A 27,976-nucleotide genomic window follows, 5' to 3' on the forward strand; every position below is an offset into this window, starting at 1 on the left:
TCTCCAGGAGAACCAACTGGATGAGAAGAAAAGAAAAAGACTTCCTTCAGAATGGCCATCGTGGAACACATCGTGGAAGCTCCTCCTGAGCTTCTGGGAGGAGGGGGTCCGCAGAGATCACCACGGGAGGCATACTTCTGATCAGAGCTTTGTTTCCTGTACTGCCCAAGGGGAGCTGAAGAGTTTAGGGGCCTTTCAGGAGGCCAGGGATGGGAAGGCCCAGGGAAGACATCCAAGGACTTTTCTGGGCAGAGGTTCAGACTGGAGAATCTTTGCAACATTTCATTTGGTTGAGGAAGTGGGTAGAGAAGGAGCTAGAATATGATTCATGTCAACGTACAACCCCAAAGAGCAAACGAAAGACAGAGCTCTCTCTAATGCTCAGGTAATCATGTCCTGGAGTAAGAGACGAAGTTTGCCTGGGGAGAAACGTTTTAGAGCCTGCAACTCATGGCCTATTCCTCTCTCCCAGGACGGGACGGGACACTTCAGGAAATGTGCAATGTCCAAGCAAAAGGGAAGGGAGTTGAGCCAGGGGGACTCCACGGCCCCCTTTTCCAATTTTTTTTTTCTTTAACATTTATTTATTATTGAGAGACAGACACAGAGCGTGAGCAGGGAAGGGGTAGAGAGAGGGGGAGACAGAATCTGAAGCAGGCTCCAGGCTCTGAGCTGTCAGCACAGAGCCCGAGATGGGGCTCGAACTCACAAACCGCGAGATCATGACCTGAGCCCAAGTCGGTCGCCTAACCGACTGAGCTACCCAGGTGCCCCCACAGCCCTCTTTCTGTAAATTTTTTTAATTTTTTGTTAATTTTGAGAGTATGGTTGATGAAACCCAGAAGGCACTGACAAGAGAGTGTATGGGCCACTGGAGAGACAGAGGGAACTGCCATCAGATGGCAACTGAGGAAGCATCTTAACAAGATTGATTAGTCTTTACCCCTGGGGGCCCCCTGCCTCCTGTCCCCTCAGTTTGAATTGATGAGCTAAACTGATACTTGAGGACTAGGGCAGAACCCATACAACTTTATAATGCAAAGAGATCTATGAAAGGATTAGCAAGGCCCCACCCTCTCCCCAGGAGACAGTCCCCTTTTGATCCACTACGAGCTGTAGCTTGAACACTTCTATTGAGGGGATAGTACGCATCTCTGCAAGGCCTATACCATTACAGTCCAGCTGTAACCACAGAATTCTTCCTTACCCAGAGCTGAAATGCTTCTCCCTATGACCTCTCCCACTCTAGCTCTATTTCTTAGGCTTCCAGGTATTTAAAGAGCAGTTGTTAGAGTCACTGAAACCCTTCTCTTTTCCAGGCTAAGCCATTTTCCTTCAACTGGTCCTTATCATACTACGTTATCATCGCGATCCTTCCTTCCAGATTCTTAATTTATCAATACATGTATTTCCAAAGAACTAGACACGATACACCACATATGGTCAAACCAGTACAGGCCAGGAAGATCTTTTTCTCTTTCTAATCCATGCTCCACACTTCCATGAATGAATTCGGACTTTCAAAGATCATCTGGTCCCTGTGTCATCCTATGGGTTCGTAATTTTGCTGGTAAATAAAACCCCCAGGTTCTTTTTCACATGAAATCCTGTCAAGGTAGGCTCCCTGTGGCAATCCTATAGGTAAGCAACTACTCTAGGGGCGCCTGGGCGGCTCAATCGGTTAAGCGCCCGACTCTTTTGACTTCAGCTCAGGCCATGATTTCATGGTTCTTGAGGGCTCAGTGACAGTACAGAGCCTGCTTGGGATACCTCGCTCTCTGCCCCTTCCCTGCTTGCTCTCTCTCTCTCTCTCTCAAAATAAATAAACTTAAAAAAAAAAAACTATTCTACTATAGATTTATAAGCACATACTATAAATATAATGGCACATTTCCTTCAAAAAAAATCTTGTCATTGGCGCCCACCCACGGTTCCATCCGAAATACTAAATCCTGAGCCTGTCATCCTTGGTCTTCTCTCTCTATTCCCTCTCAGCTGACTGTCTGTCAGAAGTCTGATAAATGACATAGAAGTACCTTCTCCTTTCTCATTCAGTTTGTTGACAAAAACCAGAGCTGGACCAAAAGCAGAGCCCCGCGGCATGCCAACCGAAACCCCCCTCTCGTCAGCATCAGTGCGGTCAACGTGCCCTGGCACAGTTTCACCCGCTACAGCGGACCCCTGTCCACTGTGCACGGGCACTACGGGAAGACGTAGATGCCGGCTGGTGCTCCCATCCTCAGGGTTTAACGAGTCAGACCCCAAGAGCCTCTCCCCCCTCCCTGCCCCCTATCTATCCACCCTCATTCACCTCTGACATCACAGTCCACCCTTACCCCGGTGCTCTGCCACCACCTGATGCCACACACGGCACGCCAGGCCACGCAGCTCTTCTTCAGGCACATCCACCCAGCAACCCAGCCGCTAAGATGTGCCTCAAGCCAAGTCCACGCTGAGGTCCTCCCGGGATCTCTGATTGGCCACCTACTGGCTTTGCTCCTTGCCAAACACCAAAAGCCTTTAGAGCCAGTCCCTTGGTGCTACACCCTCTCACTTCCCGGGCGAATGTCCTGTCCTCCTGGCCAGTCTGAGCACAGACGTCTGGAAGCCTCCTCCCACCCTGCCTTTGCCCACGGTTCTCCAGGCACCGGAAGGACGATCATGAGCAAACATTTCAGCCCACTGCTCCCCCCACTCTTGGCCTTACCTTTCTTCCCGCGCTCGAGGACTCAGGAACCTGCTGGAATCATCGTCGTGGCTGCTCTGCTGGCTACTCTGCTGGCTGCTGCAGAAAGACACAGGATGTGAGCCGTTAACTTCTTTCTCAACCCTGGGGGAGGTCAGCTCAACTCCACAGCTTGACAAAGAAACGGGGTTACAAAATTTTAAAGACACAAGTTCCCCCATGTAACTCTGTACACAGAGAGTGTACTGACAGGCAATAGATAGGAGAAAGGATACAAATGTGATGCAAACTCCACCCAGGCATTTGAGGCAGAAGTGGAAAATCTCGACCTGTTGCCTTATTCTTCCTTGGGCACCTAATCTCAGTGAGCAAATCCCTCCGATACTTTTTATACGTGGGCTTCTTAATCCATATGCCAGGGTAACAATCCCACGTTTCTTCAACCTCACTGGAGACTCTCAAGATGCAGGGGCGGGGGCGGGGGGGGGGGGGGAGGAGGGGGGAAGGAGAGTTCCAGTAGGGAGAAAGACCTGATGGGGGCAGGGGTCACCGGGCCTGCTTCTCTTCCTCCTGGGAAGGCCAAGGAGGGATTAGAGGGCAGAGTCCCTCCACCCCAGCCCAAGATGATTCAAGTTCACAGAGCTCTTTAAAATGCTTACGCTGAAGTTATAGTAGATGGAATTCAGCCACCTTTCATTTTACTTGAGAGAGAAAAGCTGTTCAGACATCTTATGACACTAACTGAACATATGAACAAATAATTTTTTTTTTTTAACTAATCCAAACATCTGATCAGCAGTCCATAAACTACAGCCCCCGCCCCCCCCCCCCCCAGGCCAAATCTGAAGTTGCCTGTTGTTTTTTTCTTTTACGGTCCCTTGAGAATGGTGTTTAAAAAAAAACAATTGGGGGGGAAAACTCAAAACAAGAATACTATTTCATGACACATGATGATTATATGAAATTCAAATTTCATAATCACTAATAAAGTTTTATTGGCACACAGCCATGCCTATTCATTTACATATTATCTATGGCTGCTGTTTACCTACAATGGCAAACTGAATAGTTAAGGCACCACTGTAAGTTATGCAGTGAGCTCATTAGACCCACAAAACCTAAAATATTTTATCTGTCCCCTAACCAAAAAAATTAGCAAACCCTGTGCTTTGCATTGATTTTATTAATGGTAAATTCCTATTACCATAAATGTCGCTATAACTCAGGCTCCAGTATAACCAAAATTGTTTTCTTGTTCTGATGGATTGCTCACCACTGAAAAATTCATTGATCTCCACAGAGCATATTCCTTCCACTAGATCCCCAGGACGCCGAGCCTCTGAACAGTCTTGTAGGGTAAGGGCTTGTTCACTCCCAACCAAAGAAGCACATAATTTCATGTGTGTGTGTGAGGGAAGTTATAACCATGCTCTTATATTCCATTCTTTCAACAAGAAGTAAATGAACTTAGAAGCAATTGATATCAAGTTTTCAAACACATATACCCCCTAGAAATCAAAACAGCACCAAACACAGAGCCTCCACTTGCCTGGCAGAACTGAAGTGTGTATACCAGCCCTTCCTCTCTCATTTACTCTACACCTAGCACTTTTTTGCCACTTACTTGTTCACTGTGGAGTGGCTACTCATCACACCCCCTTCCCAAGGTCTCAGAGACTTGCCTGTTAAAAACTCCTCATCGCAAAACTGTGCTATAATGTTGTTGACCGTGGGATTTCTTACGTTGGGACTAACTTGCTATACTGCATCACGTACCGTCTCCTACGTAACCTGGAATGTGGTCTGTACTCCAGCAGGCAACTCACAGATGGTCGCAACAGAGCAGACAGCTCCAAAGGCAAGGATTAAGAGAGGAATACCAGCCTATACCACTGGCAGCACAGGTGAGGAGAAGCAGAAGGGAGGGGGTCTGGAGCCCAGTGTTGGGCACTAACAGCCAATGGGGCTCAACCAACCCAAAGGACCACGATCAGCATCGCAGCCTCTTCAAGGAAGAGACTGTGCTTGGCTCCATTTAAGCTAGTCTTCCTTCTCACCCTACCCGCTCTCTGGCAATCAAAACTTAAAGTTAAGCTAATATTGGGGCTCCCAGAATGAAAGGATGATGTACCGGGGTGTCAGAAAAAGGATTCGGAGCTGTTATTAGCAAGCTGTCTCACTAGATGGCACTGTTGCCTTTGAAGTCAGAACTTCATCCATCCAACGCTTCTGAAATTCAAACTAGAACCAACATTCTGGTGCCCCCTCTTGGCCTTGCCGTGGCTCAGGAAGCGGTTCGGACGGTGGAGATGAAAGCGACAATGGATCACCTTCAACCTGTTTGTTGGTTCTAAATAACCAAGAAATAACCTACATGCGCTAGACAAGTATTGACGTAAATGGCCTCCATGTGCACATGTGCCAACAAGAGGCGGCATCAAGGCAGCGATGAAGGTCTAGACTCTGGAATATGCTGTCGGGGACGGAATCCAAGCTCCTCGCTTCCTAGTTATATGACCCTGAGCAAATTACTTAATGTCATTCTCCTTACCTACAAAATGGAGGATAGACGTTGATGATAGTGCTTATCTCATAAAGCTGTTGTGAAGATTAAAGAATGAACATATGTGAAGTATGGGGAACAGTGAGTGCCTGGCGCACATTAAATGCTGTATATAACTGCTATTATTATTACGTGTTAAGGCATCGTTTTGTGGGTCACGGACAATGAAGACATCAATCGGGTTAAGGATCCTGCTCTCAAGGTGTTTAGAATCTGGAATGTAAGAGTCGACGTAAGCAACTGCCTTTAAAAGCAAACATCGTAACTCTTGGAAGTAAACACTAAATGCTACAGAAACATAAACTACTTGGGGCCAGCAAGAGAAGGAGTGGCTGGGTGACAAGGGTTTCAGCGCGGACACTTGAAATTCAGATAGATCCAGGACAGACAGAACTGAAGAGAAGGACATTCTATTTTCGTTCCATTTACCACACACTAGGCACTGTGCTAGGAGACAAGGACACAGAGGCACAGATAGTCACCATGCACTGCGGTGTGGCCACTCTACAAAGATGGACGAAGGGCAGATGGCAGACACTTCTGTTGGGAGCAGGCGGGGACCACGTCAGACAGGTGGACGCTGAACAAGAGGGACTGCACATAAATCCATGGTAGCGGCAGCCACAGGGTGCACAGGGTGCTTCCTCCTTTACAGCTCCCAGGAGGGGACTAGTCCTGTCTCCTCCCGTTCATTCTTGGAACTTGTTTTTCGATAGTCTTAAGTAAGCGAGATGGATGCCAAGCACTCCTCCGCGCAATCCCCATGAAATAATATTGTTGGGCAGAATCTCCAGAGATTGAGATGTTGCCTCACCCTCTCACATAAACTCTTTCCATTCTTCTCTTAAATGAACCTGATTCAAATGAAAACAGAGCTCCTGGAAGAGGGGCAGCTCATCTTGCTCCCTGAATGAAATCTATCAGTATCCTGAGGTCATGGAAAAAGCGACCACCAGAGTAGGGTGTTTCCGGAGTTATGGAATGCCAGAGGTCAAGGGCCACATCCCCAACCTCTCCATTTTAAGGGAAGGCCTTGGTGACACTGAGTGCCCCATCTGGGCTCTACAGCTTAAAGTGAAGAACTTGGAAGAAGCCCAGCAGGGGGCACTAACAGATAAAAATGTTAGAAAACCTTAAAAAAAAAAAAAAAAACAAAACAACCAACTCTGAACAAAGATTTGGATCTAGGCTCTAGGTGACTGAATATAGGCTTACCATGGAAAGGAAAGAAATTTGTACAGGCAACTGTTTGCTATTCCCCCAAGACGGCTAAAGAAGTAAATCCCTCCTGTTGTAAATTCAAGCTTTAGATGAAAACCACTGTATAAATTAAATTTTGAAACACTAGAGTGTGTTACTAAATCAGGTGAGGAAGCGGCTTCTTTAAATTCCAGAATATTCCGAAGGGACATCAGCTGAAACAAATCAGATCCGTAATCCTGTTTTTATTCTCCACCAGCAAACTAGTGCTTGGAGCTTATCCTCGAAGGTCATATCAAACCAGTAACATTAGCACAAGCTGGGAAAAATACGTTGTAATCTGAGCCAAAGCACACCTCAAAAGACAGAAGATCATAGACAATGGCCAGGAAGCTCCGCGGTGCAGGCTGGGTAAATCCCATGATTCCACTGATCTCCCTTCCTCCCTCCCCCAACCCAGAACACCTGCAGAAAGTACAGGCTAAACCCACAAGCCACCAGGAAGGTGTCCTTTTGCCCTCTGGAAAGTACAGCTTCCCTGATAGGGAGACTCAATTTGCCATCTTTCCTGAGTGGGTGCTTCATATGCAAAAACAGCTTTCTCTCCCAGACAATACTAAAGGGGTCATGGCCTCCTAAGCCCAGAGTGGGTTTTGAGAGACTGGGGGGATTCCAAGCAGGTACAGGGAGGGGCAAGCTGTTATTTCCAGAGCCTAATGGAAACCATCCATTTACCCACACTATGGCTGTACAGACTATCAAATTTCTTTGCTTTCGGCTGTAACCAGAGCAATCTAGAGTGTTACCTCATGCTAACTGGAAGCTTCAAGACTCAGAGTGGCTTTGATTGATATATGTCTTTGATATGGGGAGAGACATTATTTTCGGCAGTGGATGTAGTAGGAATAGCACAGAGAAAGACCAACCTAGGTTTGCCCTGGCTTTATTGGCCCTCTGCTTTGGCCAAGTCCCTTACCCTCTTTTAGCCTATTTCCCCCCAAATTAGAGAATGGTGTTGAGGATTAAGCGGTGAGTCATCCAATCACAATATCTGAGTTCAGGATTTAGAGTCAGCGGGACACAAGTTCTAGTCCTGACTTTGCCACTTAGCAGGACGACATTGGGTAAGTTATGTAACTTTTCTAAGTGTCAGATGTGGGTATACCACATACCTTAAATGACTGCACTGAGGATTAGACACAGGAGAAATCATGTATATAAAAAGTGTCTAGGGCAGTATCTGAGCTTTGGTGGGTGTACCGTCAATGGTGGACGTCAACTGTATTCAATACTCAGTTAGTTTGGCAGGTAAATTTTTTGAAGCATCCAATGCATAGGAGGAAGAGAGGAAGAAAGACACTGATGGTCAAACTTTTGAGAGCCACTGACCTGAAAAGTAGGGTCACCTGACAAAAGAGAAGGCTGCATTTTCATGCTGAATTCTATTCACCTGTGTAATGGCTCTGGCATTTTCCATTTTGGTGTGAGTAGGAAAGTTGCACGGGGGAAGAAAAGCAGGTGGCAAAGAAGTAGAGAATGCAGGGGAATAGTCTCTCATTTGGCAAATGAATACAGGCAAGTCTAATAATAGAAAATAAGTAAACAGATGTGATTTGGGGCACTGCCAATGACTGCCAGCTTCTTACACAGCATACCTGAATGTTCTCAAAAATTACTTAGAAAATAACACACTGGGGGCGCCTGGGTGGCTCAGTCGGTTAAGCATCCGACTTCGTCTCAGGTCATGATCTCGCGGTCTGTGGGTTCAAGCCCCGCGTCGGGCTCTGTGCTGACAGCTCGGAGCCTGGAACCTGTATCGGATTCTGTGTCTCCCTCTTTCTCTGACCCTCCCCTGTTCATGCTCTCTCTCTGTCTCAAAAATAAATAAATGTTTAAAAAAATAAAAAAAAAAAAAATAAAGAAAATAACACACTCTGCGTGAAGACTGACAATTTGTCCACAAAGTTAGCAGGAAGGGATCTGTGTAATGGCTCCCATGGAAATCTGCAGCTGGGTGGGGTGGATGGTCAAAGATTCAGGGATTCAGAATTTAGCTAAATATCTTTCAACTCATTACAACTCATTCCTTGGCCCTTCTCCAAACTTGCCAGGTTAGAGTCTGAACACGTCCAGGAATGTGTGGGGTTTTTTTAATTTATCTTTATTTATTTTTTTAAATAATCTCTACACCCAATATGGGGCTCGAACTCATGACTCCCAGATTGAGTTGCACGCTCTTCCGGCTGAGCCAGCCAGGAACCCAGAGGAATGTGTATCTTTCAAGCGCTTCCCAGTGATTCTGATGGGCAACCTAGATGGAGAACGCAGTGGACTCCACACTCACTGCCTCTACTTCCTCACCATTGCCTCGTGAATTAGTCCACTAAATCTGGACAGCACCCCCACCCTTCCATGCTTTCATCCACCAGGACCTCCATGACAGCTGTTATGTCCTAATCTTATTTGACTACCCAGGCAGGTCTGCACTATTGTTCCCATTCTTGAAACTTCACCCTTCTGCCTCCTATGGTACCACCCTCTCCTGGTTCTTGGGTTTTGTCCTACTTTTGCTTTTCTCTTCTTTTTTCGGGAGCTTCATGGACTCTTAGTTTCTGTTTCAGCCACTCGTTTAATAACTTATCAAATACCAACTGTAGCAGGCATTGTTTGGCAATCTCGATCCCGAGTGTAGAGTAGAAAACAGATGAGATCCCCATTCTCAATGAGTTTACATTCTGTTTGGGTTCCTTCCTCTCCCAGCTTTTGAAAGGGCGGGCCTACGCCAGCCAACTCCATCTTGTTCTGTGTCCTTCACCTTGACCACACCTCCTCCCCTTGAGTAACCCCCCCCTCACCTGCCTAACAGGACTCGACCCTTCCCCAGGACCCTTCCCCAGCCAATCGGCTGAGGCCATAGCCATTACCTCACCAACTGCCCCCAGGCCCCAATAAAACCTTTGTCCTTTTGAAACTCGCTCTCTTTCCCTGGTATCTCACCGCTGCGTCGGTGCAGGTAGGGTATTGAGCTCGAGCTAGCTCGAATAAAGGCTCTTTGCTTTTGCATCGGACTCGGCTCCCTAGTGGTCTTTGGGGATCACGAATTCTGGGCATAACACTTTATGCCAGGGGACCCTGAGTTTTGTGAACCTGTTATTACCAAAATACTGTGCAATAATATTATACATTCATGGGGGATGATTTATAGCTCCCACCGATTCTCAGATAGGCCTGTGACCCACAGAAGAATCCACCACAATACCTCTCTGGGGAATCGTATCCACACCAAACTTTCAGTTATGATGGATATACTGATGATTCCCAGAGACAGCAGGGCAGAGGATTGAGCCGTCACTAGTCACGTGTGGCTATTTAAATCTACATTCATTAAAAATTGAGTTCCTTAGTCATACTAGTTATATTTCAAGTGCTCAACAACTACACAAGGCCATGTGCTTCTGTATTAGATAGTGCAGACATAGAACAAGTCCATCATTGCAGAAAGCTTTATTAGACAGCACGGAGGTTCCCCAATCAAACCCAGGATCTGAGCTCCAGCTCTGTCACTTCTCATCAGAGTCACGGAGACCCGCCTATTTCTCTCTACATTCCTATCACCTCACCTGTTAAGATGTAAGTAACTCCATACAACTGTTTTGAGGATGGAGCAAGTTAACTAATATAAAGCGCTAAACAGAAGGCTTCCACAAAGAATAAAGCACCCAAGAACGGTCACGAACACTTATTGTCATTCATTTGCATGGGTACTGAACTCTCTGGAGTCCAACATGAATCTCAAACTGAACACGGCCAATCCTGAATGCACCATCTTTTTTGTCTTTCCCTTGCATTCCACAAGGATTCATTCAAACTAGTGTGAAAAAGAAAAAAAACCACAGGTCCAAAATGGCGTCACACAGGCCAAGTTCCAACCTCCCCCGGAAATGGAGTCTGGAGTCCTAAGGGCTCAGTCAGAAATTCTCCGGTCTGCACCAGCGAGGTAATCTGTCACCTGGACCTCTCCAAAGGCCAAAATCTGCACAAAATCTGCATGATAAGAAGACTCCCTCCCCTTTCCCCTAAGGGAAGGTGACCTTGCCTCAAATAATCCTTTCTTTTCTTTTGCTAATGTTTTACCTCGCCCTCCTTCCTACAGAAACCTCCTCAGAGCTCCCTCTACTTGCTAGATAGAAGGCTGCTTGATTCATGACTGGATTAATAAAGCCAATTAGATTTTCAAGCTTTGGTTCATGTTTCTTAACACTAGACAGGCACCTCCATCTGGATTTAACGGCAAGGGCTGTAGATTCTACCTCCTTGTATCCCTCAAGTCAGTCCAGGCCTCCATTCATCACTCCTTTGGCCATTGCCTTAGGCCAAGCTCTCATCACTCTTCACAGGGATTACTTTAATAGGCTCCCAACTGCTTTTCCTGTTGCCAATCTGGCCCCACTCCAGTCTATCCTGGACACTTGATGGCCTTCCTGAAATGCAGATTCGATCCTGTCTCTTTAGGCTTAAAAGTCCTGCAGACTTCCCATAATTTCATGAGCCAAGTTCAAACTCCTTAGTTTAGCAATTAAAACCCTAATAAACTAACTGCTATCTATCTTCCAGCTCCCACGTGGCCCACACCCCCTCCAGTGATCCTCCCTGTCCCAGGTTCAGGCACTTCCCCCAGGGCCTGGTATATCCTTTCCTCCACTCACCCCATCCTGGATTAAGCCTGAGGGCTCTAGTTTGGGACTGCTGGGGTTCCAGTCTTGACTCTTCTACCTACTCAATTTTGACCTCTATTAAATGGGGACGACAATAGTTATCTTCTTCATTGGGGTGTTGTGAATAATAGTACCCATGGAATACTTGGAAAGGGATCTGGCATTGGGTACTCACTATTATAGCTATCATTACCCTTCAAAAGCAGCACCTTCGGGAAATCTTCCTTGGTGGCCCCTGCCTACACTATGGTCCTACATCGCTCTATCTTACCCTTTACCATAAAAATTAGCATATTCCTTGGGATACAGTAATTAATGATTCAGTTCCCTATGCCTGCTGCCACACTGTAAAGTTATTTAAGAGCAAAGATCCGGGGCGCCCGGGTGGCTCAGTCGGTTAAGCAGCCGACTTCGGCTCAGGTCATGATCTCGCGGTCCGTGAGTTCGAGCCCCACACTGGGCTCTGTGCTGACAGCTCAGAGCCTGGAGCCTGTTTCCGATTCTGTGTCTCCCTCTCTCTGACCCTCCCCTGTTCATGCTCTGTCTCTCCCTGTTTCAAAAATAAATAAAACGTTAATTTTTTTTTTTTTTTAAAGAGCAAAGATCCTATTTTATGTTTCATTTCCACTTACCACTCCTGGCCCCTCCAGAGAGACACTTTGCTGAGTAAGTACTATCAAATCTGCACAGATGACACTCTCTCTCCTGATGACCACACACTTCCAAACGTTCATCAGCATTCCCAGATGCCTGTGTTGAGAGTACCCTAGGCCTTATTCGGTGTGTAAAGCATCGTTTGTGACCTCAAGAAGTTTCCAACAGACTACATTCCAGGCATGGGTGCTCTAGAGATACCAACTTGAATTAGACACATGCGAGCCTTCCGAAGAAAGCAGCTACTGTTAAGAAAACCTTCCTCGGGGCGCCTGGGTGGCTCAGTCGGTTAAACATCCGACTTCAGCTCAGGTCATGATCTTGCGGTCCTTGAGTTTGAGCCCCGTGTGGGGCTCTGTGCTGACAGCTCAGAGCCTGGAGCCTGTTTCAGATTCTGTGTCTCCCTCTCTCTCTGCCCCTCCCCCATTCATGCTCTGTCTCTCTCTGTCTCAAAATTAAAAATAAAAAAACGTTAGAAAATTAAAAAAAAAAAAAAAAGAAAAGAAAACCTTCCTAAGGCCTGCCCTCCTCTGCCCCACCCCCCTGCCAAAGGTATGCTCCAACTTTTGATGACTGGCTTCATGCCTGACAGAGCCTCCACTGGAGGGGAGGTAGGAAAGAATGTGCTTCTCCAATTAGACACCAGAGGGAAAAAGTTAATAGAAAAAGATTTTGAAGCCCAAAGCTACAACTTTTTTGTTTCTTTCTTTCTGAATTGTCTAGGAGTTTCAAATGTCACCAATCCTTGGCTCTCAGGTATACAGATACTTAAGCGTCAGATGAGGAGGGGGAAAAAAAATCATCATGTTCTCTTATGCCCTGTTCTGAGATATTTTTCCCAAAGCGTAAAGGTTCCCTGACCTACAGTGAAATTCTAGGCCCTTCCCCGCACACAATTAAAAGAACTATACTTACCCCATTATATTCCTCAAATGGCTTCTGAAGAAAGGGGGCAAGCGAACTCGTGTCCACTTAAACTCTCTCTTCAAGCACTCTTAAGGAACGTACCACTCTTCTCTGGTTCCCACGCCCTGGTAGCTTCCTTGGCCTTGACCACTACTTCCCCTTCACTGTGAAATCTTAAGCCCTCATAAGAGAGCACAGAGGCATTAACCAGGTCACTTAGTGGTAAACCTTTAATCAGTGATAACTGTGACCAACCAAGATGCTTCCCAGAACTTGAAGTCTCTGACAAGTTGTCGAGACCCTAGGCAGTGGCGTCTCATTGGCCAGCCTCCCCACCCTCTCAGCTAGCCCCCAGTGCCCCTCCCAGCCTTTAAGACATCCTTTGCTTCTTAATCCAGAGCCTTCTGGACTAAGTGGTAGGAAGATGCGTAGATTTCTCAAAGCCAATGCCAGCCAGAATCATTCTGTCCACAGATAACCCGAAAACATTTCATTTTTATTTTCTGAATAATCTCTACACCCAGCGTGGGGCTCGAACTCATGCCCCTAAAGTCAGGAGTCGCATGCCCTACCAACGGAGCTAGCCAGGCATCTCCCCCACGCCCCCACCCCCTGCAAAACTTTATGCTTGACAATCATCTTGATCCTGGTTCCTTCATCTAAACTATTCAAAACAAGAAGTTCAAGTCCTTTCTCTACCAATTTCCTCTCACAGGGGCAAGTCCAGAGACAGTCCCAGGACTCACAGAGAGCCCCACACCAAGAACCTTTAAACCATATCCCCAACTATGATATTTTGTTTTGTTTAGTTTTTTATTTTTTTAATATTTATTTTTGAGAGAGAAAGACAGAGCGCGAGCATGGGAGGGGCAGAGAGAGGGAGGCACAGAATCTGAAGCAGGCTCCAGGCTCTGAACTGTCAGCCCAGAGCCCGATGCCGGGCTCGAACTCACAAACCAGGAGATCATGGTGGCAAAAATTGGCCATTTAACCGACTAAGCCATCCAGGCACCGTCCCCCATTATGATATTTTAAAAGATATCTTTCTGGCATGTGACCAAACACTATTTGCCTCCTACTTAATTTGTGTGTGTGTTTTTAATCAAAGATACATAACCACCATTCAAAACTTCAGGTCAGCATCTAATAACATGCCTCACACCACAGTTCAAACACTCTTTGGTCACTCTTATTACAAAAAAATGCAGGGGCGCCTGGGTGGCTGAGTTGGTTAAACATCTGACTCTTGCTTTGGGCTCAGGTCATGATCTCACAGTCCGTGAGTTTGAGCCCCGCGACCAGCTCTGTGCTGACAGCACAGGGCCTGCTTGGGATTCTCTCTCTGCCTCTTTCTCTCTACTCTCAAAATAAATACATAAACTTAAAAAAAAAGAAAAAAAAAACCATATGCGGCTTCTATTAGACTTTTGGAAATGCTGGAAAGAAGGAACTCCTCCCTCCATGGAACCACCGACTTCAGTAATAAGCAAACTGCTGTTTGCTGGACCTCTTGGCTTCTCTTCTACCACTCTCTGAAAAGTTGTTGCTGGAGTCCTGCCCACCGTCCCCTTCTCTTCTCTACACATTCTCCCCCCAACAATGCCCTCCAGATCCATACCTTCAACAACCCACATGTTGTCCCAAACCTGACTGTTCTACCAAGCACCAGGTTCCCTGAATCCAAATGCATGTAAGACATCACGAAGATCCTGCCTCCCTAGAGAATTCTCAGCATATCCAAAACCACCCCAGGCTCTCTTCCCCCCCTCTCACTCCCCCCACCGAGTAACTCTTTTTTTTTTCTTTTCTTTCTTTTTAAGATTATTTATTTATTTTAAGAGAAAGAGAGAGAAGAGAGCACACTGGAGCAGGGGAGAGGGGCAGAGAGAGAAGGAGAGAGAAAATCCCATGCAGGATCCACGCCGTCAGCACAGAGCCTGATGCGGGGCTTTTGAACCCACGAACTGTGAGATCATGACCTGAGCCAAAATCAAGAGTCAGATGCTTGACCATCTAAGCCACCAGGCGCCTCCTACCACCAGGTAACTCTTACCTGCCTTCCTTAGCTCACCATCCATCCATCTCCATCCATCCACTGAGTTGTCCAAACAAGGAAACTCCACTCCCTACCTCTAACTGGCCACTGAGTTCTGTTGCTCCTACCTGACACACCTTTTAAATCCATCCCTCCTCCCTTTCCCTACTGTCCCGGCCCTGAACCAAAGACCAGTACCAGACTGACTACATAAGAATCACCTAGCAAGTTTTTAAAAGATAGGTTCCCACCCATCACTTTCCCTGGATTCTGATTCAGAGGATTCTGGGCTGGGTCCTGAAGGATTTGGAACACACGTCCCTTGTGTACAAACGACTGACGTCCAGACCCCATTGAAATGGCCCCTTGACTGAGCTGGTAAGTGTTTAACAACCAGCTTCAGGGAAAGAGGGAACTGATTTGCATCATTTGCCACTTCTGTTCACAGCGTGGTCAATGTCAAGCTAATATCACAGTTGGGGATCAGTGTGCACAACTGGCTGATGTAAGCCAGCCCCAGCACACGAATACGCCCAGACCACCGTCTGTTATCTTCTAAAACAGGTATCAACATGCCTCTTCCCAGGTTAAACTCCTTTGAAGCTTTCCTCTAATGCTTTACAATACATCCAAGGTTCTTTGCTTCTCACACAGGCCTTCTGACATGAAACCAGTTTCCTCTTCCCAACTTCTCAACTTCCCCTACAGTTCTGCCTCAGCCCCTAATGTTCTGCTTACATAGAATCACTTGTGTTCCCCAAATAAACCGTGCATATTCCTTCCTCTAAACTTTGTTCATATGGTCCCCTCTGCTTTATTATTTTTTTTAACGTTTGTTTTTGAGAGTGTGAGCAGGCGAGTGTGAGAGTGTGAGAGTGTGAGCAGGCGAGGGGCAGAGAGAGATGAAGGCACAGAATCCGAAGCAGGCTCCAGGCTCCCAGCTGTCAGCACAGAGCCCGACGCGGGGCTCGAACTCACAAACCACGAGATCATGACCTGGGCCGAAGTCGGACGCTTAACGGACTGAGCCACCCAGGCGCCCTCCCTTCCGCTTTAAATCTCTTCTATGTGATCCCACAGCCCTCACGCCTCAATAACTGTATCTTCCACCTCAGCCAACTGAGCGCTGTATCACACAGAAGCCCGGCCTCCTCTTCCTTCTGACATATTCAGGGCCTAATTCATTTTTTTTTTTTCCTACTAGACCCAGAGCTCTACCCCCGTTGAGGCACAGAGAGAGCTATGACAAATTCAAGCCTGAGCAAGTTAGCACTGCACTGCCCATGCCTTGGGGATGACCTGTTGGCTGCCTGAGAAAAAAATCTCCTTTGGGGCAAATACTGTATGCTTTTTTCAGTGTATCCAAGATACTGCGTTCTAGTATGTTGTGTTTAATATTAACAGTAAAAGCTCCACATTTAAACAATGCTTTCCAGTCTACAAAGGGCTTCCACGTACATTCTTCCATCTGATCTTTCCAACCTCATAAAGTAGGTAAGAATACATACACTTGGATCCCCATTTGAAAGATGAAGGGGCCCCTGGGTGGCTCAGTCAGTTAAGCACCTGACTTCGGCTCAGGTCATGATCTCGCATTTTGTGGAGTTTGAGCCCTGCATCAGGCTCGCTGCTGTCAGCACGGAGGCCACTTTGGATCACCGCCACCCCCGCCCCCCCCAACCTCTCTCTCACTCTCTCTGCCCCTCCCCTGCTTGTGCACACACTCTCTCTCCAAAATAAATAAACAAAAAATTTTAAAAAGAAAGAAAGAAAGAAAAATGAAGGAAAGAAGGGTTTCCAGGAGTACATGACATGTCAAAGGGCAAACCACTGGTAAGCTAAGGAAAAAGGGTGTCCGTAGAGGTGTTGTGCCCAAGAATTCTTTGTTCTATCATCTGAAGTACATGACAATGCTGGCTGGCCATGGCACTCACTTAAAGCTGGTAAGGGGTGGGTGGCAGGAACGACCTCAGTGACGAGATCCAGGGAGATCTAAACTGGGGGGCCGCAAGGGGGATCTGGGAGGAGCTCGGGTGTTCATTCTGCTGAAATTGCCAACCGTCTCTGCTCTGCAGAAGGCAGCCCTTGGCCAGAAAGCACAGACATCTGGAAAGTCCAGTGCAGCAAAACTCCTGAGACGAACAGCGACAAGAGGATAGTATAATGTATGGAGTTACGTACACTAAGCTGCACACATGGGACCACGTGTACATCGTGTGTCAACTATACTGCAACTAAAAAAAAAAAAAAGGCAACAAGCACCGATGTGAAATGGGACAGTCTGCCAGGTAATGGCACCTGCCATGAGGTCGCAAGGCCACAAGTAAAACCACGGAAATAAACAAGTCTCTGAACACACCTGAGGAAAATAACTCCTGCCGAAGAGCAAAGCTGTCTCAACAACCAGCTGGTGAAAAGGCCACAGGGAAGCCAAATAAGACAGAGCAACGTGTCCACGGGCAGAGAAGGACTTCCTCGAGCTGGAGCCAGGCCTGGGGACGTTTGTACGGAGGCCTGTGAAAGGCTGGCCTGGAGCCCAACAGGAAGCCTCTGGGGACAGAGAGGCCAGCACCATCCCATGTAGGGGTGAGGGCAGGACTCGGGGGGGAGGGGTGAGCCGGCCGCAGAGCAGGGACGCTGGTGCCCTGAGGGCCCCTTCACAGAGATAATTTTAGGAAGCCATCCCGGTGGCCGTGCCAACTTGGTTCTACCACCGGCTGAAGCAGAAGGAGCCTGATTCAGGAACCAAGCGGGAATAGCTCCGGGCCCCTGATTCCCCAGAAACCACTGGCAACCTCCCACAAGAGCATTTTAGAAGCCCAAGGAAAAGTGGCAGGTGTCTATTTTACTTCTTTAAAGACCAAACCCAATTAAGAATAAATATGTTTTCAAGATGTTTCAGGACTGCAGCTTCCCAACTGGTAGCTAATTTTGTCACCACCTGTTTCCCTCTAGTGAACAAAAGTCAAACCCCTTAAGCTGAAAGCGTAGGAGTGCCGAAGGTAACAGAAGTAGGGAAGATACAGAAAGCCTGTGTCCTGCCCCAGGAAGCCACAGGAGAGGAGAGGTTGATGCATCCGGAAAGAGGGGGACTTCTGGCGTCCTAAAGGGCAAAGGACACATGGCGATGGGGGAAGCACTTATGCAGAAACTCTATCACAAACTGCCAGATGCCATGGAGGGCCCCATGAAGCTATCAGACAACCTGCAGACTCTTCCAGAAAGAGTCCTTCAGCTTCCCTGTCTCCCCCTCCCCTTCCCCACACCGATCCCCATCCCTCCTCCAACTTCATTTGTCCTTAGCCTCAGGAAAAAACTGGTTTAGGGTAAAACCGTGATCTCGGTTTTTTCCAGTTAGAAGAAACACAAACAGTCCTAACCAAGAACTTGGGTGGTCATTTAGCAACTCAACAAAGAGCCCCACAGGGGCCTGGGGAAGAAACAGCACTGACCAGAACCTGGAGTCAGGACTTCTGTGTGTAAGAGCCTGATCGGTTTCTTCAGTGCCGTTTTCCACACGGGATGGAACACTGTATCTTCTGTGCCAAGAACTCTGACAACTTTCCCATAAGGTATACACCCATGGGCACTTTTCGTTAGCAAGAAGGCAACAGATACTGGATTAATTTAGAATACGGGACAAAAGAAAACAGAAGTTGAATAATCCACAGATCACTTATTTTTGTCTCGAGAATGTTAATGAATCACACCCCCCCTCCCCCATCGGCACTCCTGCCCTATATCTAATTTACTCTCTTCAAGTTCAACTCTGGTATCCACCCACACGGAGGAGGGTGCAAAAGAGATTTTGATGATCCATAAAGTAGATGATTCACTCAAGACTCATTCAAAGAACACTTTGAATGGCAACCTGCAAACAGAGAAAAGATGAGAAATCAAGCTTTGGCTGGGCCAAGTACCATGCCAGAAAGCAGCAGAAGCAAAGTATAATAACTAGCCCGTATTCTCAAGAATCTTAATGTGCGGTTAGGAATGAAGCTTAAAGTGTAAAGGTAAGTATGAATCACCAAAAGTCTGTATCATAGAGAAAGGGGAAACTGACATGTACCGAATGCCTAAAATAAGCATTTTTCAAATACTATCTCACTTAAAAGTTAGCATTTGAGGAAAATAACATTCTTTTTTATTCCAACTCCATTCTGTTTGTTCTATTTTTTAAGGCTATTTTCTTTTGAGAGAGAGAGAGAGAGAGAGATAAAACAAGTGGGGGAGGGGGAGAGAGAGAGAGAGAGAGAGAGAGAGAGAGAGAGAGAGAATCCCAAGCAGGCTTTTCCCTGTCAGTGCAGAGCCTGACGTGGGGGTCAAACACATGAACCATGAGATAATGACCTGAGCCGAAATCAAGAGTCTGAACGTTCAACCAACTGAGCCACCCAGGCACCCCTACCCTTGGCTTCATTTTAATAGTACTTACTGAAATCACATCTCTCATTCAACAAGCATTTCTGAAGCACCTACTATGGTACAGGCTCCACTTGAGGGAACACAAAGATCAAAGGGAAAAAAAGTACATTCTGTCCTTAAAGAGTTTACTCTCTAATGAAGAGAGAGACATTTCATGGAGTTATGGGATTACATACAATTAGCTAGCCTCTTTGTGGAGGGTGGGATGGAAAGGTTTCTATACTAAGCACACTACCTACATGCAGAGAAAGAACACCTGGGGACCCAGGGGACTCCAGAGCGAGCTTCGCAGAGGAGGAAGCATTTGAGCTGAAATTTTATTTATTTAAAAAACACTTGTTAATGTTCATTTATTTTTGAGAGACAGAGCACGAGCGGGGGAGGGGCAGAGAAAGAGGGAGCCACAGAATCGGAAGCAGGCTCCAGGCTCTGAGCTGTCAGCACAGAGCCGGACGCGGGGCTCGAACTCACAGACTGGCAGATCAGGACCTCAGCTGAAGTCGGCTGTCCAACCGACCGAGCCACCCAGGGGCCCCCATACTTTGTCTTAAATACCAATTCCTCCGTGGAGCCTGCTCCATCTAGAATGTCCTGCTGCCTCTGCCTGCCCACACCTGAAGGTGCTTCTCCCTTCTCCTCTGGTATTCCCCACCGCTCGGGCGTGGGGCAAAACACACGCGAAGCAAGTAATAAATGCCTGACTCGTTCATCACTCCCACCTTCCTCGCCTAATGGTAAGAGAAGTCTACAGTGAGTCTTCCAAGGACCTCATACCTGGAGTGCGAGCAGGAGGCTGCTAAGGCAGGTTATGGGAAGATTTCAGGGCACCACCATCAGGTTCCATGTGGCATCCGTAAACACTCATCTTGGAGTCGTGCACGAAGTCACGCTCCCAAGAGTGAGAAACAAAACCAGGGAAAACAGAGCACAGGTCCAGTAGAACAACAGCCCTGGAGCTGGGCTCAGAACCCCGGGCCCAGCTCTTGCTCTGTCACCGGCCAGGCAGGACACAGAGGAAGGAGCATCGCGTCGCCGTTCTGAACCTCTCGCTCTGCTTATGCTTCTCCGTAAGATGAGCGGAGCGTGCTAGACCATCACAAGGGCCCCTCCGGCCTCAAAGCTCAGTAAGGTTTTAATGAAGGAAATCCTCCAGGAAAATCAGTTTGCAAGCTAAGTGACTGGCGGAGAAGGGAGTTGTGTGGGCTGAACCAGGCGGGTGAGGTGGCACTGGCCGGGCAGCGGGGAGGAGAGAGAGAAGAGCAACCTGAGAACAAGTGCGGTTTAGATCCCCGGAAAGGCAATTCACGGGCACAGAGGCACACGTGACTTCCTGGCTCACTTCCTGCACACTCTTTTTGATTCCTGCTTCTTTTTACTGCGATTGTTTCCAGCTTATCATTTTATCATAATCTGTGATTCTTGTAATGAGATCATGGACCAACCCTTACACAGGAAGGGGCCTAAGAGATGATCTAGTCTAATTTTTTCCCCTTCCAGACCAGGAAACTGAAGGCCAAAGAAGTTAAGAGACACATAAAAAGCCACAGGGGCATTTAATGGCACGGCGAAAAAAACAGAAGATAAAACTCAAGCTGGCCTACTCTTAGAGCAGAGTTCTGCCCACAACACCAGGTACAGGAATGTAAACCCCCGGAGCGTGTAGAGAAAGTGTCTTCCTTTTTTTTTTTTCTCAGCCCTTCGGTGCTACCGCTCATAAGAAGGGTTAACTATGAATAGCTGTTCGTTCCACAAAATGTACAATGTCATGTGCTGTTGGGGAGTGATTACCAGGTACCTGTGCTGTTCTAACTACTGGTGACACGGGAGTAGGCAGGGCCCCTGCTGTTAAGAACCAACCTCACGTCCTTGTGGTTAGGCCGGAGGGATGCAGAGATGAGACCGATCCATCAACAGAGACCAAAAAATAATAATAATAATAAAATAAAAAAATAAAAAACCCTATACTTTTCCAAAGGTGTTACAAAGCTAATAAAAGGGGGAAGTGAGGAGTCTCAAGAAAACAAAAATAAAGAAGTAAGTATGTTAAAGTCACACTGATAAAAAAGTGTCAGAGTTTGGACTCGTGTTCATGAAGATCACCACAGAGCCTAAGATGTGACCAACCAGGTTGTACAGAGTGACTAGTGTGGCCACTGCTCACACAGTGTTCACAGAACAAACGGCTGATTGAATGTGAATGCATATAATCAGAAGGGTCTTTCGGGTATTTTTAATTTGGAGTGTTTTTAATTTGGAAGGGGAATTCAGAAGAAGATCCTAGTGAATTCTGTTTTGATTGTAATTCATCCTAATGAATCTCTAGCTCGTCATAATGGAAACGTAGATTATAGTTTCATCAAATATTTTCCCTTTCATTCTATATCTCCATCTTCTGTGACAAAACAGACTTAAACGTTTGCTTTCTTACTCTCCTAAAATTTATATATAGCTGTTAACAGGTACGCATTCAAAACAATATTCGTCGTTGATATCGATGGGGCTATAACATATCACAATCCTCTTACCAATATAGGACCAAGTGCTCATAAAATATTCAGATATAACAAGTAAAACTATTCTCAAAATACAAGAATTAGATGTACCTGCTCTCACAAATACGGTCTCACAGGTGACGGAATAAACACTGCAGAGCGTGCAAAAAAAACCAATCGTAATCTCACAAATGCCTCAGATCTCAAAGACCGTCTTTAAATCTTACCTTGGCTCTTTTTTATAAGATCTTCTCATTTTTCTAAAAGTTCTCACTCTGCACCTTCCCCCTAGCACCAAAAGCATCTTCTCTCCTAATTACACCTCATATCAAAGGATGTCACTCATTTCAAACTCAGAAGACAATCCACTACCGTTCTCCACGGGGCCTGGTGGCTGCACTGATTAAGCTGCAATCAAAGATTCATGAAGCCATATCACAGGAAATTCAGCACCAGGCAAGACAGGCGCAACATCCCCTCAGCTGGTTCCTTGTCCCCTCACCCCCGCCCCCCGCCCTCTCCCGTGAGATGGGGCATCGGGCTCCAGAAGTCCGCCAGCAAACACTGAGACAATACACGCTGCGCCTTAGCTAATCACACGCAGCCCTAACCACCCTCTGGACCACTATGTTTTTCCAGGTCTGCCAACCCCAAATGACTCAGCAAAGGAGCCACAATGGGAAACAACCACAAGCCCCAGGGCCTGCCCTTCAGATCAGATAAGCTTGGCACCAATATGAAAATGACACCAGTATGCAAACACTTCTTGCCCTTCAGTTTAAAGGGATGAGAAGTAAAAAGAAGTCATCAGAAAGCAAGCACCCACTGTGCAACCAGGCGCTTTAAGGGATGCCTTACCTTCATTATTTCATCTTCAAACCAACCTACAAGGTAGGCGTTATCATAATGCCCTCCTTATGTAGGAGGAAATCAGTGATGCAAAGCAGGGTGAGGGCGGAAAACTTGCCCCAGGCTGGAATTTTACTCTGCGGAAGCAGGATGGAAATTGCTACTGGAGTAAAAGGGAAACACGGCCGCTGGGAAGTCATCCACACTGGTGAGGGACGAACACTGTCGGCCTGGGCAGTATCGACAGTGTTTTGCAAAAGTGAACAGCCTTGGAAGAGGTAGAAACACATTCTATTAATCAGCTGTCCCCAGTCCTTTTCTCAAATTCACCATCAGTAGCCACCTGTGACTATGGATGCCCCATCACTCAGCTCCAGCTGGGTTTACCCTAGACTCTTCTAGAACAGGGCAGGCCAAGTCTCTAAGTCTCCCTGAGGTGGATGGATCTAACCCGACAGCTGATGTCCTTCACAGTAACATCTGGCCAGTTACCATGATAACCGAAGGCAACAGCTACTGCTGCCCTCCCCTTGGATACACCTGCCACATTTCGAGATTTTACACTTGTTTGTATGAGTTTCGTTGACCACCTAATAGATGCTCAATAAAAACTTATAGTTGAGGGACACCCGGGTGGCTCAGTCGGTTAAGCATCCGACTTCGGCTCAGGTCATTATCTCACTGTTCTGGAGTTGGAGCCCCGTGTCGGGCTTGCTCCTGTCAGACTTAGCGCAGGGCCCACGACGGATCTTCTGTCCCCCTCTCTCTACCCCTCCGCCCTTATTCTCCCCCCTACCCCAAAACAACAAAAAACGAATAATTGAACAAATGAATGCATGGGCAATTAATAAGCTAGATGAAATCCTTAAAGAGCAGAGGCCAGCCGAAGCTCGGTGGCCAGCACATAGCAGCTGGCCTATAAGGGTATGCGGAATTCAGATGTTCCTCACCATGGCAGCCTGAATGTTTCATGCGTCCTGCGGAGGAGGTGCAAATCCAGCCAGAGTTTTGTTTTGTTTTTAATGTTTATTTATTTTTGAGAGACAGAGCAAGCACAAACAGGGAAACAGGAGAGAGGCAGACACAGAATCCAAAGCAGGCTGCAGGCTCCAGGCTCGGAGCTGTCAGCACAGAGCCCAAGTTGGGGCTCGAACTCACAGACCGCGAGATCACGAGCTGAGCCGAAGACGGACGCTCAACAGACTGAGCCACCCAGGCACCCCCAAACACAGCTTTTCACGGGAGCTGCTGCTTTAACAAAACAGAGGTGTGCTGGAACAGCAGCTTATGTTTGGTCCCTGTTCTCCATTTCCTGTGGATTTTAATTACCCACATTGTCGGCACACATATATAAAACTCAGTGGAACGTTCAGATGTGTACATGTATCGTACTGTATAGAGAAAAGCGACATGACGACCTCCTTCTGAGCCAGGATTCCATCATTACTTAGCTGTATGGACGCAGGCACGTTCAGAGTTTCCATTTCCTTAGGGGGACCGAGTGGACACAGTCATTACAGCTGCCCCATAGGATGCAGGAGCAACTGAAGCAATGGGGATCCCCGTGCCCTAAGCATGTGACTAGGGGCTATGCCAGGCACTACGGTACGCGCTGGGGCAAATGCAGAGAATAACTGCACGCTGTGCTGCCTTCCTGGAGCCCACGACCTGGTAAACCACTCCGAAAAGGAGAAAGTGCTGCCCAAATTGAGAGCTTGTGATAAACTGCATTCGCCAGCACGGTCTTCCCTTGTGTCCACGAGGGCGCCGTGCTCGGCTGCTCTGACTGCAAGCTCCAGTGGCAAGTGACGGTGTCCCCTCTCTCCCCCGTCTCCTGGTGGCCCTTGATCTCCTGGCTTCCACTAAGAGTCAATGCGAAAACACCAGAACCACCACCCTGGCTGCCGGCAGCTGCAGAGATAGAACCTGCTTGAGACCACCGGCTCCCAGGTCTTGGAAAACGTCGGAGCAGCCAATGCATCTGCATTCCAAAATGCCTACACCCAAATAAATGAAGCCCTGCTGTCAGTGGTGGGGGCGGGGGGAGTCAGCTCCCACGCTCGGCCCCGCAGCAGCACCCCCATGCGGCACCCCACCCTCTTCGGAGCTGGGTGGAAGACATTACTTTCACAGTTCCCGATTTCTCAGTTTTAGAAAACAGACTAATTCTCTTGCGGTGATGTGCCGAAGGAATTTGTTTTTAAAATTTTTTTAATGTTTATTTGTGAAAGAGAGAGACAGAGCAGAGGCGGAGGGGCAGAGAGAGAAGGAAACAGAGGATCTAAAGCAGGCTCTGCTCGCTCAGTACAGAGCCCGATGTGGGGCTCGAACCCACGAACCGTGAGATCGTAGCCTGAGCCAAAGTCGGACACTTAACTGACTGAGCCACCCAGGTCCCCCTAAGCAACCTGCTTTCAAATAAACAGGGATGAATGTTGCATTGTTAATCTGTTTGCTGTCTCTCTAGAATCCAAGCTCTACTGTAAGGGCAGAAACGATTTTGTTCACTGCAGTTTCTGGTGTCTAGAATAGCACCTGGAGTGTAACATGTGGTTGATGAGTATCTGTTGGATTAATTGTGGGGAGGGGGGCAAAAAGGAAGGATATATGTATTCCCAAATCCTTCTCTCCTGCAAGAGGAACAACGGTTGCCCTGACCTGGAATCAGAAGGCCCGGAAAAGTACTGTTACCATGGCAACCACAGCTTCCCCCTCCCCCGCCCCCAAATCAAAACATCTTTCAAAGCTGTCACAGGTGTTTGGCAGGAAAAGGGTTACTCCTATTTGCAGACCGTACCTGGGCCCCGGGTCGACCATCGGCCAAAATGTTGCTTCCAATGTGTTCTTGCATCCTGGAGCCTCGTTTGGGGAAAAGTCAACTACTCTTCATCTAAATATGCCAAACTGGACTCCCTAAACAGAAACCACCCTTAGAAGGATGGCAGTCTCTGGTCTCTGGGCACCTACAGTCTGATGGAAGACACATGCACAGAGGAAGAAATGCACAAAGGAAACCAACAGGCTTAAAGCAAACGAGCCATTATGTAAGAATCCAGACTGTCAAAAAATGGCATATGAGGGGGCAATTATTCAGCTTCAAGACGACTCCTTGCTTTGTGAAATGATTTGTGCTAGAATTCCGTGAAAATCAAATTTCTGTACAGTCCTTCATCCATTTGATTATTTGCTTGTTCCCTAAATACCTATTTACTGAGCTCCTGCGATGTTCCATGCAAAGAGCTCAGCAGGCACTGACTAAAACAAACACTGAATAAAACCAACTCTGCCCTCACTGCTTATGATCCAGTAAAGGATGCAACGTGACCAGAGAATCACAATTTAGGAACATCATCACAAACCAGGAACGTGTAAGAAACACCTGAGTCTGGAAACACTTCCTGGAGGAAAGACCCAAAGGAGAAGAAGGGCAGGCTGGCAAGGTGGGTCGGAGCCACAGGAGGGGATTTCCAGCTGAAGGAACAGCGTCTGGGGAGAACTGGAAATACGAGAAAGCATCCCACTCGAGGCGCAGGGAGGTCACTCAGCTGGAGGCAGGTCCTGGGAGTAGCCTCAGCGAAGGAAGCAGGAGGGGAGCAGAAGTGAGGTCACGAAGACCAGTCCGGCTACTGAATTAAAGGACAGGGCTTCTCTGCCAGTAGAGAGGCCAGGGAGGAGGACCCTGGCAGAACATATTTAAGGACCAGTTAGGACACGTGAAGACGGTGGCCTGGGAAGGAGCAACAGTGGTGGAATCGGGAAGACAGACTTGAAGAGCACTCTCTCCCAGGGTATCGAAGCCTCGGGAAGCTGACCCAGTACCAATTCCCAATGCAAGGGACCAAGGGAGAGGAAACAGGCTGGGGGGGAAAGAGGGCCAGTTCGAGTACAACCAACAGCTGAGTTCTGAAGAACACCTCCATGGAATGTCCATCAGTCATTTGGAGGTATGAGCCTGGGGCTCAAGAAAAAGAAGAGGTCTGAGATAGTGTGCGAGTCATCATCACATAGAAATAGTTAAGGCCAGAGTGGAGAAAACAGCCCAAGGATAGTGTGTAGATTTAGGAGGAGGAGGAAGAGAAGAGGGAGGGAGAAGGGAAAGGGAGAGGGAGAAATAGGAAGCCTGGAGTCAGAAATCTAAGCACATGGGACACTAAAGAGACAGACAGACAAGAGCAGCCCACAAGTTGTAAAACTTCATTTTCGGCACAGCACCTATCAGTAGATCCGAAAAGCAACATCTCACCGTTCATAAAAGAAGTAACAAATCACTGTTGCAGCTTACGCTAACCAGAGGAGCAAACCCAGAGGCCTCCCAGACCATTGGAAAAACTCTCACTTTTACTAGTAATCACGTTAGCGTGTCTTCAGCCTCATCAACTTAAACAGTCGTACAAGACGAAGGAGAAATGTGTATTTTCCATTTTACAGATGAGAAAGACACTGAGACCCAGACTGACTGAGTCACCAGCGCAGGACCACACAGCGAGAAAAGGAGCGGAACCATGGCCAACACCCCATGCTGCCGAGGACGGTCCCCTAGACTGGGGCCAGGGCGGTCATCCTAGGAAAAACAGACAAGGCCTGCCGGTGCTTCCTGGGTTCGCTGATACAGATAGGGTTCCATCCCACGCAAAATGGGCTCCCCAGACACACGGTGGGCTGAACATTTAGTGGCTCAGTCCATGTGCACAAGTACACCCTGTATACTCCAGAGCCATCTCTGCCACTGACCAGCTTCATGGCCTTGGCCATGAAGTTCAAAGTTCTATTCGTTCAAGGGTGAAATGACCACACAAATCCCCACCGTGAAGACTAGATTCTCTAGGAGAGGTGCAGAAGGACTGCAGGTACTAACAGGTGTCAGCCGAGTATGACAGAAGTCAGGCAGCACAGTGGTGCAATCTAGGTCCCAGGATCCTCCTCTCCTCTCCCTCCCAGCAGACTTTTTCCTCATACACACACACACACACACACACGTATATATACATACACATACATATATATACACACATATACATATATATACACACACGTATACATACATATATATACACGCATATATACACACACATATATACGTGTATATATATACGTATATATGTGTGTGTATACACGTATATATATATATATACACGTATATATGTATGTATATATACATGCACACATATATATTTTTTATGCTGTAGTCTGAATTCCATAATCTACTGAAACTATCTTTTTCACGTTGCTGTCTTCAAAGAGAGCAGCCCTGTGAGCTTCTCAATGGAAGGGCCATTTGTGTCGTCCCCTGTATCCCAAACACCTAGCACAGCACCTGATTCCTTATAAGTGTTCCATAAACGTTTGGACCGTGAGAATTAGGTCTCCTGAGTTATCTGATTTCTCAGCCTACTCTCTCTAACTACAAACAAAAAGCGTGCCAACTGATAGGGGCATTTAAGGAACCAATCG

The 27,976-nt window shown here is 47.3% G+C and overlaps 1 protein-coding gene across 8 annotated transcripts in view; it reads right to left on the minus strand.

Moving 5' to 3' along the window:
• Nucleotides 1-27,976, minus strand: part of GRAMD1B (GRAM domain containing 1B) — a 237,700-nt gene that overhangs the window by 129,447 nt on the left and 80,277 nt on the right. For 7 of the 8 annotated variants that reach the window (XR_008290592.1, XM_053203949.1, XM_053203956.1 and 4 more), the window contains exon 2: nt 2,708-2,785. Coding sequence is in view for 6 of the 8 variants with exons in the window: in XM_053203949.1 (XP_053059924.1) it covers nt 2,708-2,785 (78 nt within the window). In the remaining 2 variants the exon portion in view is untranslated. Of the gene's footprint in view, nt 1-2,707; nt 2,786-12,733; nt 13,037-27,976 lie in introns of those variants that run through there. The other variant, XM_053203950.1, reaches the window with a different exon arrangement.

Source organism: Acinonyx jubatus, chromosome D1 (genome assembly GCF_027475565.1).
Source record: "Acinonyx jubatus isolate Ajub_Pintada_27869175 chromosome D1, VMU_Ajub_asm_v1.0, whole genome shotgun sequence".
Taxonomy (NCBI): domain Eukaryota; kingdom Metazoa; phylum Chordata; class Mammalia; order Carnivora; family Felidae; genus Acinonyx; species Acinonyx jubatus.